The following is a 15,513-nucleotide window of genomic DNA, read 5'->3' as shown; positions in this document are numbered from 1 at the left end:
AAATTATTTTAAAGCCCTCCCCAATGGCTCAAATTCATATGCAACTCATCCTTTTTGTACAAGTCATACCTTCAGCAGAAGTGATCCAGAAGCTAAAACGTTGGCCTCTGCATCTTCAGTCTATTCTATTCTTACTGTCGCTGGTGTATTACCTGAAATTAGTTAATCATGAAAGAATGGTGGACATGTTATCTGCTGTTTAGAAGTATGAGTGGACTTTCAATGAAAGAGTCTGGTATTTTCTTATATTTTCAAGTTCTTTTATCTACAGTAAGCTGATAATGTGCTATCTGACTAAGCAGATGTTCTAGTGGTTTGGCATTTGACTCAGAAGGTTCCAACTCACCTCGGTTCCGTTCCATAGAACTCAGAACAGTATGGCACAGGAGTAGGCACCTTGGCCATGATGTCTATACCATCCATGATGCCAATTAAGCTCGTCCCATTTTTCTGCACATTATTCATATCCTTTCATCCCTGCATTTTCCTGTGCCTGTGTAAATTCTTCCAAATGTTCCTATTGTGTGTCTCTGCTTCCACTAGCATCCTTGGTTGCACATTCCAGGCTCCTACCACCGTGCAAAAAAGCTTGCCTTTCATATTTCCTTCAAATTTAGTCCCTCTCACTTTAAAGGTGTGTCATCTAATATTTGATATGTATACCCTAGGGAAAAAAAACTTCAAATCTACTTGACTTAAGCCTTCCATAATTTGATAAACTCATTTCAGATCCCTTCTCAGCCTTCAATGCTCCAGAGAAAATGGTCCAAGTGTGTCCAGTCTCTCCTTTCTAATCCATGCAATATTCTGGTGAACTTCTTCTACATCCTCCCCAGAGCCTTCAAATCCTTGCTATAATGAAACATCAAGAAGTGCAGTCTAATTGAAGTTATGTATTGTTGAAACATGACTTTCTGACTTCTACTCAGTGCCCCGACCAATGAAAGTACACATGTCATATGAGCCTAGAACAGTACTTAACAGCAAATAAGCCCATTGGTACATGATGTTGCGCTGAACTAATTAAACTAGTAACTAAACTAATCCTTCTGTCTGCACGTTCTATATTCTTCCACTCTCTACACTTTCATGTACCTATATAAAAGCATCTGAAGCTTCTCTATTATATTTCCACTGTCACTGGCAGCACATTCCTTACGTATTCCACTTTCACCCATCAGGCCTTGAGGATTAATTTAGTTTCATACTACCTCCTTGTTTACCTTGAAATGCCCCAGCATGTTTGCAGGCTTCACACAGATCTCCCTATCTGCCATGTCCTTCTCCTAGGTAAATACTAATGTAGAGAATTTATTTAGGATCTCACCCACATCCTCTACATCCAAGCACATTCCTTCCTTTATCCTTGAATGGTCATATGCACTCCTGTTATCCTCTTGCTCCTGATGTATGTATGGTATTCCTTGGGATTCACTTTAATCTTATACTCTAAGGACTTTTCATAGCTTCTCCAAAATCCTGTCCCTAAGAATCCATTTAAGTAAATTCCCCTCTACTGACGTGAGACTCACAAGTATATAGATTCCATTTCCCTTCTTGAAAACTGGAAAATCATTAGCTACTCGCCAGTCTTCTAACACCTTGTTTGTGGCTGGAGAGTACATGGAGATATTGGCCAAGGCCCCAGCAGTCTAGTCTCTTGCCTCTCTTAATAACTGGGGTTATATCCCATCAGGACCTGTGGACTTATCATAACATCCCTGTCTCATTGGAACGTACCAATGCAGAACTGCACACAAATATCCCCTGAACATTTGCCACTTTTCTTCCGTACCTTTCCCTGAGAACATCTGTTCCCAATTTTAGCTTCCAAATTCCTGCCTTATAGCCTCATTATTACCCTTACTCCAATTAAACACTTTTCTAACTTGTCTGGTCTTATCTCTCTCCAATGCTATTGTAAAGGAGATAGAATTATGATCACTATCTCCAAAATGCTCTCCCACTGAGATATCTGACACCTGACCAGGTTCATTTCCCAATACCAAATCAAGTACAGCTTCTCCTCTTGTAGGCTTATCTACATATTGTGTCAAGAAACCTTCCTGAACACACCTAACAAACTCCACCCCATCTAAACCCCTTGCTCTAGGGAGATGCCAATCTATATTTGGGAAATTAAAATCTCCCACCATGACAACTCTGTTATTAATACACCTTTCCAGGATCTGTTTCCCTATATGCTCCTTAATATCCCTGTTACTATTGAGCGGCCTATAAAAGACACCCAGTAGAGTTATTGATCCCTTCCTGTTCCTAACCTCCACCCACAGAGACTCTGTAGACAATCCCTCCATGACGTCCACCTTTTCTGCAGCCGTGACACCATCTCTGATCAACAGTGCCAAGCCCTTCCTCTTTTGCCTCCCTCCCTGTCCTTTCTGAAACATCTGAAAGTCAGCACTTCAAGTAACCATTCTTGTCCCTGAGCCATCAAGTACTGATCTATGCTGTAAGCTCATCCGCTTTGTTCACAATACTCAAACCATCTGTCTGAGCGCGTCCCTTCTCTATCACCTGCCTATCCTCTCTCACACACTGTCTCCAAACTTTCTATTTGTAAGCCAACTGCCTCTTCCCCAGTCTCTTCAGTTTGGTTCCCACCCCCCAACAATTCTAATTTCAACTGTCCCCAATAGCCTTAGCAAACCTCGCCGCCAGGATATTGGTCCCCCTGGGATTCAAGTGCAACCTGTCTTCTTTGTACAGGTCACACCTGCCCCAAAAGAGGTCCCAATGATCCAGAAATCTGAATCTCTGCCCCCTGCTCCAATCCCTCAGCTATGCATTTATCCTCCACCTCATTCTATCCATATACTCACTGTCACGTTGCACAGGCAGTAATCCCGAGATCACTACCTTTGTGGTCCTGCTTCTCAACTTCCTTCCTAACTCACTGTAGTCTGCTTTTAGGACCTCTTCCCTTTTCCTACCTATGTCATTGGCACCAATATGTACCACGACCTGTGGCTGTTCTCCCTCCCACCGCAGGTTATCATGGATGCAATCTGAAACATTCTGGACCCTGGCACCTGGGAGGCAAACTACCATTTTTCATTTTTAGAATCTTTTTATTGGTACATAATCTTCTACAGCTAAAAGATGATACAAAACTTCAACAATTTAATATATATACAATTAATAAAGCTGAAGAAAATAAAAACTGATGGTAATATATAAAAATGAAAAAAAATTATGTAAGGGAAAGAAGGAAAAAAAAGCCCTATCTAAGAAAAAAACTCATTAACTACAAAAAAAAGGGGAAAAAACCATTGGGAACCAACCCCCAGAGCAATACGTCTTACCATCCTATATATATACACACACACACACAAATACACCACCCCCCCCCCGCAAAGTCGATCCGGGGATCAAAAGGTCTACTGCTAATTCCTCCCGAAAAGAGACATAACATTACCTGACACTACCATTCAGTCGCTATAGGGACAGAAATATCTTTCCACTTTTAATAAAATAGCCCTTCTTGTCAATAATGTAACAAATGCAATTACATGTGGATCCGAAGATGAAATACCCTGAATATGATGCGAACTATTCCAAATGGAACAATCTATTAGGTTGTAAATTAATTTTCAGAGCTTTAGAAATTATAGAGAATAAAGATTTCGAAAATGGTTTTAATAAAGAACATGACCAGAACATATGTGACAAAGTAGCTACTTCAGTTTTACACTTATTGCAGTGGTTATCTATACTAGGGAATATTTTAGATGGTCTCTCCTTTGTTAGGTACCGTAGATTCCGTACTACAGAGCGCACCTGATTAAAAGCCGCAGGCTCTAATTTTAGAAAGAAAATCAATTTTGTACTTGTACAAGCCGCACCGGATTTTAAGCCGCAGGTGTCCCACGTTGTAATATGAGATATTTACACAGAAAGATATTACACGTGAGGATTTTTTAACTTTTAATTAAATCCGTATGGTAACATAAACAAATACATATTGCAAATGCTTTTTTTCGAACCGTGCCTGTAACACGGCTACTTTTAAATATACATACGTATCGGTAACACACAAATTACGTTGCGTATACTTTTTTACTGAACAGTGCACGAACAACATTCCAATATCTCCTAACGACTGGTAAAAAAATATATACTGCAGCCTACCAGGAAAAGTTATTGATCGCCTTTAACTTAAAAGCAGCGTTCTCGCGCGGGTCTAATGCGCTCGGCCCCCACCTTTCCGTTTATCGCAAACCGGTATTTTCCCACACGACGCGGCGAAACCGGATGTGACGTCATAGCATCCCGGGATGTAGTACAGAAAACAAATATACTTAAAACACTTCTAACTTTAACTAGAAAATACTAACAAATGAATTACTAAGCGAAAATATTATAAACTAAATAACTGCCATAAAGGCAGCACAATGCTTCGAGTGTTTTCCATGTTGATGAGGGTGAGTACAAATGACTGATTTACAATAATTTAATTGTGAAAGTGCGCTTGATTTATCGTACAATTTCATTGGACCTCTGTGAACTACTCATCAATTTTATTGGTCTACTGTTACGAGGCAAAATGTTTTTGGCGGCATGAAAAAAAACCATGCATTAGCCGCACCGTAGTAAAGGCCGCAGTGTTCAAAGCGTGGGAAAAAAGTAGCGGCTTATAATCCGGCATCTACGGTAATAACGATGAACAATTTTAAACTGAATTAAACAGTGATTGGCACATATAGAGGAACTATTTACGTTTTTCAAAACTCGCAATCAATCTTCATTAACAAAAGTCATATTAAGTTCTCTCTCCCAATCTTGTTTAATCTTTAGTGAGAGGTTCTCTTTTTGTAACAAAATTAAATTATAAATTCTGCTAATAGAACCTCTCACTAACGGATTCAACTTCAAAATGGTATCCAGCAAATCAGATTCTTGCAAATATGGAAACTTAGATAAATATTGTAAAAAATGTCTAACCTGAAGATACTACAGAAAATGTGTATGAGCGAGAGAATATTTATTAATTAACTCTTCAAAAGTCAATAATCGACCATCACAAAATAAATCTGTAAAAGAACGGATCCCTTTATTTCTCCATAGGAGAAAAATGGGATTGATTATTGAAGGTTTAAATAAAAAGTTTCGATATTGAAAACTAGACAGCTTAAATTGTTTAAAATTAAAAATTTTGCGAAACTGAAACCAAATCGGTAAGGACTGTTTAATAACAGGGTAAAGATTTAAATTTGGAATTTAGAGAGTTGTAGAGGTAATGGAGCTCCTAATATTAAAGTTAAATGAAATTGTTTAACAGCTTTTAGTTCCAAATCAACCCATAATGGTCTTTGGCTCTTGTTGAGCCAATATAGCCATAATAGTCTGATATTAACAGCCCAATAATACAGTCTTAAATTAGGAAGTGCAAGTCCACTATCTTTGTTAGATTTTTGTAAATTATACTTATTAATTCTTGATCTTTTATTGTTCCAAATAAAGGAAGAAATAAGAGAGTCAATTTGATCAAAAAAAATTTTAGTTAAAAAGATAGGTATATTCTGGAAAATATATAAAAATCTAGGTAAAATCATCATTTTCACAGCATGGATACGGCCTATTAAAGAGAGACTGAGTGGATTCCATCTAGAAAATAATTGTTTCATGGAGTCCATTAAAGGAACTATATTAACTTTATAAAGATCTTTATATTTTTTAGTAATTATAATACCTAAATATTTAAAAGTATTAACAATTCTAAAAGGAATATCATTATATATAAAAACAGGCATTTAATGGAAACAATTCACTTTTATTCAAGTTTTATATCCTGAGAATTTACCAAAGTTTTTTAGTGTTTCCAAAAGATTAGGAATTGATTCCTCAGGGCTCGAAATAAACACCAAATGATCATCTGCATAAAGAGATATCTTGTGCATGGTTTCATTCATAGAGATACCATGAATATTTTTAGCTTCACGTAGTGTGAAAGCCAAAGGCTTCAATGCAAGATTAAATAATAAAGGGCTTAATGGACATCCCTGTCTAGTACCACGAGAAAGTGAAAAAAAAGAGGACCTAAAATTATGTAATAACCGTGGCAATAGGGTTGAGATAAATCATTTGAATCCACCTATTAAAATTATTACCAAAACTAAATTTTTCTGATACTTTAAACAAATATGGCCACTCAACTCTATCAAATGCCTTTTCTGCATCGAGAGAGAGAACACATTGAGGTTGCTTAGATATTGGTGAATATATAATATTCATCAATCGCCAAACATTAGAGAAAGAGTAATGGCCTTTAATAAAGCCCGTTTCATCCATAGAGATGATTTTAGTTAAAATATTTTCCAAGCGGTTAGCCATTACCTTAGAGAGAATTTTTGCATCCACATTTAATAGTGAAATAGATCTATATGATGAACATTCAGTAGGATCTTTATCTTTCTTAAGGATTAAGGAAATAGATGCTTCATAAAAGGAAGAAGGTAAACTACCCTTTTCAAAGGATTCATGAAATATTTCCAAAAGATACAGAGAAAGTAATCTTTCAAATTTTTTGTAAAATCCTACCGAATAACCATCAAGTCCAGGAGCTTTACCTGATTGCATTAATAAAATAGCTTTCTGAATTTCATTCTCAATAATTGGAGCATCAGGCATTCTGGATTTTCAGCAGAAATTTGAGGAAATTTAATCTTATGTAAAAAAAACCCTTCATTTTGGAGGAATCTGCAGGAAATTGAAATCTATAAAGATCAGAATAAAAATCTTGAAAAATATTATTAATGTCTTCATGGTTACTTGCTATATCTCCATTATTTTTACAAATCTTTAAAATTTGCCTTTTAGCTCTAGCTGCTCTTAATTGGGAGGCTAGGAGCTTATTATTTTTATCCCCGAAAATATAAAATTGACTTTTCAATTTAAGCAAATATCCTTCAATAGGATATGTTAATAATAAATTATATTGTGATTGTAATTCTACTCTTTTAAATGAAACAACATTTGGAGAGATTGCATTAATGTTATCTAATTCTTTAATTGTTTAGAGATTTTATCTAATTCTATTCTTGTTTGTTTCTCAGTTTAGCTATATACGAAATAATCTAACCACGTAAATAGGCTTTTAATGTATCCCAAATTACTAACTTTGAGACGTTTCCTGTATTATTAAAGAGAAAAAATTCTTTTATTTGAGTTTCAATAAACTCAACAAATTCTGAACTTTGTAACATGTTCTGGAAAATGCCAAAATGGTCTAGTAGAAGCAACATCTTTCAGTTCAAATATTAAATTTAAAGGAGCATGATCAGAGATAGCAATTGCATCATACTCACATTTCTGAACATTAAATAAAAGTCGAGGGTCAACTATAAAATAGTCAATTCTCGAATATACATTATGAACATGTGAGTAAAAAGAGTATTCTCTATCGCTAGGATGCATATGCCTCTATACTTCAATTAGACCATAATCAATTAAAAAGGAATTAATAAGTGATGCAGAACGATTAGGGAATTAATGTTTGGGTGATGACTTATCCATTAAAGGATTTAAACAAGTATTAAAAGCACCACCCATTAATAACATATATTCATTTAAATCAGGTAACAGAGCAAAGACAGCTTTAAAAACAGAGGGATCATCTACATTTGGGCTATAAATATTAACCAAAACCATTTTCCTATTATAAATTAATCCTTTAACAATCAAAAATCTACCATTAATATCGGCTATAATGTCCTCCTGATTAAAAAGGATATTAGAATCAATAAAAGTAGAATTTTTCTCTGAGAGTTTGCATGAAACTGAGGATCCTTCCACGATTTAAAAAATCAATTCTTATCACGTAACCTGATATGTGTCTCTTGAACAAAGATTATATCAGGTTGGATACGGTTAATAATTTTAAATGTTTTCTTACGCTTAATAGGATGATTCCAACCACGGACATTCCAGCTTAAAACATTTAACTGTTTAGATAATATCATGAGACTTTGTATCTAAAAAGAGTAGTTAGATGCATGTCAGGATAAGATAATCGAAATTGGCGGAGATGAACAACAATAATGATAATTTGCGTATGCTCCGGGATTCCATTATGAGGATAAAAAAAGAAGAAAAAAAACCCACCCAAACTAAAAAGCCCAGAAATAAGTCGATATCAATCGACGCAAACCCCAAGAAAAGCGAAGAAGCGGTAATAATCTCCACCTACCTAAATAATAATTAAAAAAATGAAAAAACTAATCTCTGTCTCCCTCTACCAATCATAAAACTCATTACAGTCGACATGAATCTTAATATAATTAATTTGAAAGGAACAGTTTTTTAATAGAAAAAAACAACCTTCAATTTTGAAAGTAACCTTCATAATATTAGATAAGGGAAGAAAAACATTTCCAAAACAATTCTTGAAATATTTGCACAAAAGAAAAACAATCGCCATCTTTAAATTATCCAACCTATCTTTAAAACGTAAAAAATCCAAGTAATTACTTAAAAAAACTTTACAAAAGCATACGGAACAAAACAAACAGTTCATTTAAATGCTGCAGAAAAAAAAAATTCTAGATGGTTCAGAATTATCTAGAGTCTTTCAACAGTTTTCCCACTATGTCTTCTGAGGTTAAAACTATCCAAACCAGTCTTTTTCAGAGATAAAAATACATTTTAAGGTAAAGACTTTCTATAACCATCAAATCTTCCAATTTCATCACTTTACGCCACGAGGCAATCAAACTGTTGTAAATCATTCAAACTTCAGGCTTCAGACTCATCATCGGACTCGTCAGACAAAGAGTTAATAAAATGTAATGCTTTGGCTGGATCATCAAAAATATGAGCTCCAGAATTTTTGACAAAAAGCCTTAATTTGGCTGGGTGTTGTAACGATGGAAGGAGCTTTTCTTCATATGCTAATGTCATAACCAGAGCGAATACAGCACGCTTCTTAACAATTTCGCGTGGAAAATCTTCAAAAAAGCAAATATCCGAACCTTGAAAGTGAAATAACCTTTGTTTTCTTGCAAGCTTAATAATGCGATCTTTGTCTCTAAAACGGAAAAAATGCACAACAATATGCCTGTTTTTACCTTCATCCAAAAGTTTTAAAGCACCGGTTCTGTGAGCCACTTCAATCTCCGGGAGTTGCAAACAAACCTCCGGAAATAAAGACTGAAACATTTAGCAAAATAATCCAGTGTGCAGGCAGATTCTGATTTCTCTTTTAATCTAACAATTCGAATATTATTCCCTCGCAACCGAGCTTCCAGATCCACGATTCGTTGTTGAGCCTTTTCCAAACGAGAAGAAAGGTCAGCCGCATTTCAACTAACTTCTTTAAGATCAAGGCTCAGAGTGTCAATTTTTTCTTCAAATTTCTCTTTTAGTTATTTCAGTGCTGATACTGCTGATTTGAGACTCTAATCTCTTCACCCAAAAGTGTTCTTTCAAGAACTCGTCAGCTTTTTTAGACTTTCCGTTAGCTGGGTCCGGATTTCGCCTGGTGCCCCTTAAAGTAGCCATAATTATAACTGTTGCTCTACAGATCCGACTGAATAAAGTTGAAATTTCAAAGTTTAAGTTGGAAAAGGGAGAGATTAAAGGCGGACAGAAAGCAGCTATGTCTTACATGTCCATGAGCGGGAGGCAGAGTCCCGAGGCAGACTACCATCCGAGTTTCTTTCCTGCATCTACTGAATTGCCTGTTTGACCCCCTAACTATAGAGTCCCCTATCACTACTGCTTTTCTCTTCCTTTCCCTACCCTTCTGAGCCACAGGGCCAGACTCTGTGCCAGAGGCACGGCCACTGTTGCTTCCCCCAGGTAGGCTGTGTCCCCCTCCCCCCCCAACTGTACTCAAGCAAGAGTACTTACTGTTCAAGGGGACAGCCACAGGGGTACTCTCAATTCCTGACTCTTCCCCTTCCCTCTCCTGACTGTGACCCACTTGTCTGTCTTCCATGGCCCTGGTGTGACCATCTGCCTATAACTCCTTTCTATCACCTCCTTGCTCTCCCTGACCAGACGAAGGTCATCATGCTGCAACTCCAGTTCCCTAACGCGTCCCTTAGAAGCTGCAGCTTGACGCACTGGCCGTCCAGGAGGCTGGGAGACACCAGGACTTTCCGGCCTCACACACATACTTCCTTTCTGCAATTAACGCAGGTTAATTACCTGTGCAATTAACTACCTCGCCTCATCCTGTTACCGCCCAAGCCTGTTGAGCCAAAGCCCTCTCACTTTGCTACCCTCTCACTCAGCTGCCCGCTGAATATGGCTGTGTTTTTAAACTTTTCCCGCTCTATTGGCTGACATGACGCGTCTGCGCAATCTTGCCTCTCTTTACCCTGAGTAGTAAAACGCCTTCGCTCCAGAATTCCTTAGTCATTCCACCCATAGCCTTCTTGCTTTGAATCTAAAACCACCGAAGATTCCTTGCCTTTTAAAACTTTTCCTGCTCTACTGGCTGACATCATGCACCTGCGCAGTCTTGCCTCTCTTTACCCCGAGTAGTAAAATGCCTTCGCTCCAGACATCCTTAGCAGTTCCACTTGAAACTGCTTCAACATAACACCTCATCTCCAGTACTCAATTTAATTCATGAAGGCCAATATGCCAAAACCTTTCTTTACCACCCTTTCTACCATTGATTACACTTACAATGAATTATGGACCTGTATTCCCAGATCACTTTGGTCTACCGTTCACTATGTAAGACCTACTATGGTTGGTCCTACCGAAGTGCAGCACCTCTCACTTGTCTACATTAAATTCCATCTGCCATTTTGCCAGATGGTCTCCAGATCCAGCTGCAAGTTCTGATCGTCTTCCTTGCTGTCCACTAAACCCCCAATTTTGGTGTCATCTGCCAGTTTGTAGATCCAGTTAACCACATTATCATCCAAATAATTGATATAGATGAGAAACAACAATGGACCCAGCACCGATCCCTGTGGCACTCGACTAATCACAGACCTCCAGTCAGAGAAGCAACTATCTACTACCACTGTCTGGCTTCTCCCACTATACTATAATTTCTTGATTTATGTTTAGAGCCTTTTCTAAACAGTGGAGCAATATTAACTATTCTCCAATCCTCTGGTATCACTACTGTCGCTGAGGATGATTTAAATATCTCTGCTGGGTCCCTGGTAATTTCTGCACTTACCCCCACACAGGATCTGAGGGAACACCTTGTCAGATCCTGGGGATTTATTCACTTTAATTTGCCTCAAGACAGCAAACACATCCTCCTCTGTAATCTGAGTAGGGTCCACGAAGTTGATGCTGCTTTCTCTCACTTCTATAAGAGTCTGTATCCACCTCCTGAGTAGATACATAAGCAAAAAATTAATTTAAGATCTCCCCCATTTCTTCTGATCTTCCAGAAGACCAATTTTGTTCCGCGCAATCCTTTTCCTCTTAACATATCAGTGGAAACCCTTAGGATTTTCCATGACGTTGTCTGCTAGGGCAACCTCATGTTTTCTTTTAGCCGTCCTGATTTCTTTCTTCAGTGTTCTCTTGCATTTCATAAGTACCTCATCTGTTCCTTTCTGCCTATACCTGCTATGCAGCTCCTTTTTTTCCCTTAAACAAGGCCTTAATATCACTTGAAAACCAAGATTCCCTGCATTTGTATCCTTACCATTCATTCTGACAGGCACATACAAGCTTAGTATTTCACTTTTGGAAGCCTCCCACTTGCCAAATATACCTTTGACAAATAAAAGCCTGTCCCAATCCACACTTGCCAGATCATTTCTGATTCTTTCAAAATTGGCCTTTCTCCAATTTAGAATCTCAACCGGTAGACCAGACCCATCTTTTTGCACACACGAGGAAATCTGCAGATGCTGGAAATTCAAGCAACACACACAAAATGCTGGTGGAACACAGCAGGCCAGGCAGCATCTATATCCTGACGAAGGGTCTCGAAACATTGACAGTGCTTCTCCCCTTTGATGGTGCCTGGCCTACTGTGTTCCACCAGTATATTGTGTGTGTTGCTATCTTTTTGCATACTTCCTTTGAAACTAATAGCATGTTTCATACGAATCTTAATTGTCTCTACATTATTCTCCTTGGTAAATAACCAGTGTAAAATAACTATTTGGGAATACTAGGTACACATTTACTTGATTCTTTCCCCTGACATTTGATCTCCCAAGGTGCAATTATTCACACTTGCCCAGATAAAACTTCAGCTGCAATTTCTCCACCCACAATTTTGACTTATTCATACCCTTCTGTATCCTTTAACAACCTTGTTTACTGTCTGCATGTCCACCTGCACTCCCTTTCTACTTACAGGGCCTCACTTTGTGTTTAGTTTCCACTTGCCTGGTTTACTGGGCAATTTATATTCAAATTGTATGATATGTTAAAAAGTGAATTAATTGTGTGCTGAGGTATTAAAAATTAACATCCCGTTTTCCAGAGAATCTACTAATATAACTCTACTGTAAAGTTCTGAGTCGTTTGGGTTGTTAACCGTGGTTTGCTTTTAGGCTAAATTGGAGGGAGAGGAGGAGAGTGGTTGGGACCGGGGTGGGGGTGGTGGTCATATTCTGTTGGGTAGAATCAGTTAAAGAGCAAAGAATATGGGGAGGTGGATGTGGTGGTCGTAGTTCCTTGGTGGGCAGATGGAATAGGGGGTATCAAAGCTGTTTTCCTCATTACTTGTTGGTTTCTCCAGCTACCTCGATTGTTGTAATTTTTCATTACTTATACAATTAAACACCTTTGAGATTTGAATAAGGTATACATGTAGCATATTGGCATTTACTTTTTCCTTCCAGGTTACCCAACACTCCGGATAGAAAAGAATGATCTTAAAAGTGTTACGCTATCAGAGGCAAAAGCTAAAGTGAAGGACATAGCTATCTCCAGAGAGAGGGTCACTCTCAAAGATGTTCTTCAGGAAGGTAATGAATTTAGCTTGACTTGAACTATACAGGAAGAGGTTTTTTTGGACAGCAAATTTTTTTGAAAGTATTGCTTCCTCAAAAATTTTATGTGGTTTTCATAGATCACTTGAAGCTGAGCACAAGTATAATTTCAGACTACTTGTATCAGATTGGAATTTGGAGAAACAAGAAATTAACTTTAATTGAATATAATGTGTTTAATTGCATAACGGTGCTGACAGTTTGCAGTAGTTCAACTAAATTAAGCTAAAAATATTTTGTTGGACTTCCGGTAAGATGGCGATAGTTTAGTTGCTTAAAACTATTGCTTTGTTTTATTTCTTACCTCCGCATTCTTTATCTCCTTTTTTTTTACCCAAGTCTGTTAATTTTTCTTGCTCTCTTACCTGCCTGCGAATATGCCAGTCCTACAATGGTGGCAAAGTTTCCTAAATCTGGGAAAAAAGAAGTCTCTACAACTGCGACTGTCTCTGTCTCCTTTGCCGAGATTGTCTCTATCTTGGAACAGCATCGACAAGAAATTATATCTGAATATAGTCTTCTTTCAGTTCATTGGAGTCAAAATTGGATCAAATTAACGCCAGAGTGGAGGATCATGCCGAACGTTTATCTCATCTCGAGTTTAACTTCTGAAAATTCAAAATGCCACGTTCAGCAGCTGGAAGCCATCTGTTCCAATTTGACTGAGCAAAACACCAAGTTAACATCCAAAATAACTGATCTCGAAGGCCCGAGTAGACGTCATAATCTACGAATTCTCAGTCTGTCAGAGGCTATCGAAAGGGGATCTCCTGTTGAATTTTTTTCTTCTGTACTCTGTGAGATTTTTGGGAAGGAAATCTTCTGACCCCATCCGAATTAGACAGAGTGCACTGTACATCTCTGGCCAAGCCCAAGTTGGGCTCTAGGCCACGTCTAGTTATTCCCTGTTTGTATCATTATCATGTGAAAAACCTCATCATGGAAGCACGTTGGAGGGGAAAATTGGATTTCAGGTGTCACTCTGTCCATATCACTGAAGATTATGCTCCTCAAGTTTTGAAGATGTGTGCCGAGAATAAAGAAGTTATGAAGGAGTTTTGCAATCGTGGATTCAGACCCTCTCTGCGTTACCCAGCCAATCTCCGAATAACTCTTAATACTGGGGACAAACAATGGTTTAACTCGGTTACGGAAGCTCAGAAATTTATTGAAGATCTCCCCACCATTTCGACTTCATCAGACTCGATCTGATTATTTAAAATGGCCGTTAAGTACTTCTTAAAAAATTTTCTTCTTTTTGGTTCTTTTTCTGTTTTCTTTTTAAATTACTGTATTTTTTTTTCCTCATAGCTTCTCACGGGTAGACTATTCTGGATTATTATTTTGAATTAAGTTTAATACTTTTTGATGGAATTGTTTCTCTTTATGTATAACTTTGATTCGTAGTGCATAAGTTCTCTAGTTTTTGAATTATTAGTTAAACGGAGCTTATGATAATGTTACGAAACTGGAAGTTGGGTTTTGGGGTGTCTTTTTTTCCCAAAGAACTTGCTGCTTTTTTTTTTGTAGCTATCTTGTTTTGGGATTCGGGGGGAGGGGGAGGGTTCTCTAGTGCCAACACCATTAATTGAATTTAACACATACAAACAAGCTGGATGAACTCAGCAGGTCAGGCAGCATCCGTTGAAATGAGCAGTCAACATTTCAGGCCGAGGAAGGAGGGGGCAGGTGCCCCATAAAGAAGGTGGGGGGAGGGTGGAAAACCAATCAGAGGAAAGATCAAGGGGTGGGGGAGGGTAGGCAGGAGAGGTGAAGAAGGAATCTAAGGGGAAAGCACTATGGGTAGTAGAAGAAGGCAGAATCATGAGAGAGGTGATAGGCAGCTGGAAGAGGAGACAGAGTGAAAGTGGGATGGGGGAAGGGAGAGGGAGGGAATTACCAGAAGTTGGAGAATTCGATGTTTCATATCAAGGGGCTGGAGACTACCCAAACGGTATATGAGGTATTGCTCCTCCAACTTGAGTTTGGCCTCATCATAGCAGTGGAGGAGGCCATGTATGGACATATCCAAATGGGTCATTGGAAAAGCGTTAGGCTACAGTCGGTCTACGATCGGAACAATTTTAAAGGATAAAGTGAGAAAGACCCTGCCCTGATGAAAGCTACAATTATTGCTAAGCAACGCAGTGGTTTAATTATTGGGTTTTGGGTTTTTGATCTTCCACATCAATCAGGCACAGATGGCAAGCGCGCTCGGGAGTGATCTGTCACTGGATCGAACTGGGGAACTTCCATTCCCGAGCCCAGCGCTGAAAGATACGTTCTTAAGTTCCGTCCTGACGTCCGGCCCGAAACGTTGACTGCTTATTTCAACGGATGCTGCCCGACCTGCTGAGTTCATCCAGCTTGTTTGTACGTGTTGATTTGACCACAGCATCTGCAGTGTACTTTGTATTTACGTTCTTAAGTGTTTTATATGCATAGAAAGGTAAAATATATACTATATACTAAGACAAACATTTGACTAACTGACGCTAAATAATACCGGATGTATCTGTTCCGACTTACTTAGTAAGAGAACTTCCAATTTTTTTCAATCCCCATC

At 38.2% G+C, this 15,513-nt stretch overlaps 1 protein-coding gene across 4 annotated transcripts in view; it reads left to right on the top strand.

Moving 5' to 3' along the window:
* Positions 1 to 15,513, top strand: part of ryk (receptor like tyrosine kinase) — a 334,382-nt gene that overhangs the window by 196,569 nt on the left and 122,300 nt on the right. For all 4 annotated transcript variants that reach the window (XM_073040549.1, XM_073040548.1, XM_073040551.1 and 1 more), the window contains one exon: positions 12,798 to 12,923. In XM_073040549.1, the coding sequence (XP_072896650.1) occupies positions 12,798 to 12,923 (126 nt within the window). The remainder of the gene's footprint in view (positions 1 to 12,797; positions 12,924 to 15,513) is intronic.

The sequence above is a fragment of the Hemitrygon akajei genome, chromosome 3 (assembly GCF_048418815.1).
Source record: "Hemitrygon akajei chromosome 3, sHemAka1.3, whole genome shotgun sequence".
Taxonomy (NCBI): domain Eukaryota; kingdom Metazoa; phylum Chordata; class Chondrichthyes; order Myliobatiformes; family Dasyatidae; genus Hemitrygon; species Hemitrygon akajei.
Note: the sequence above shows the minus strand (reverse complement) of the source record. Positions and strands in the feature narration are given on the sequence as shown.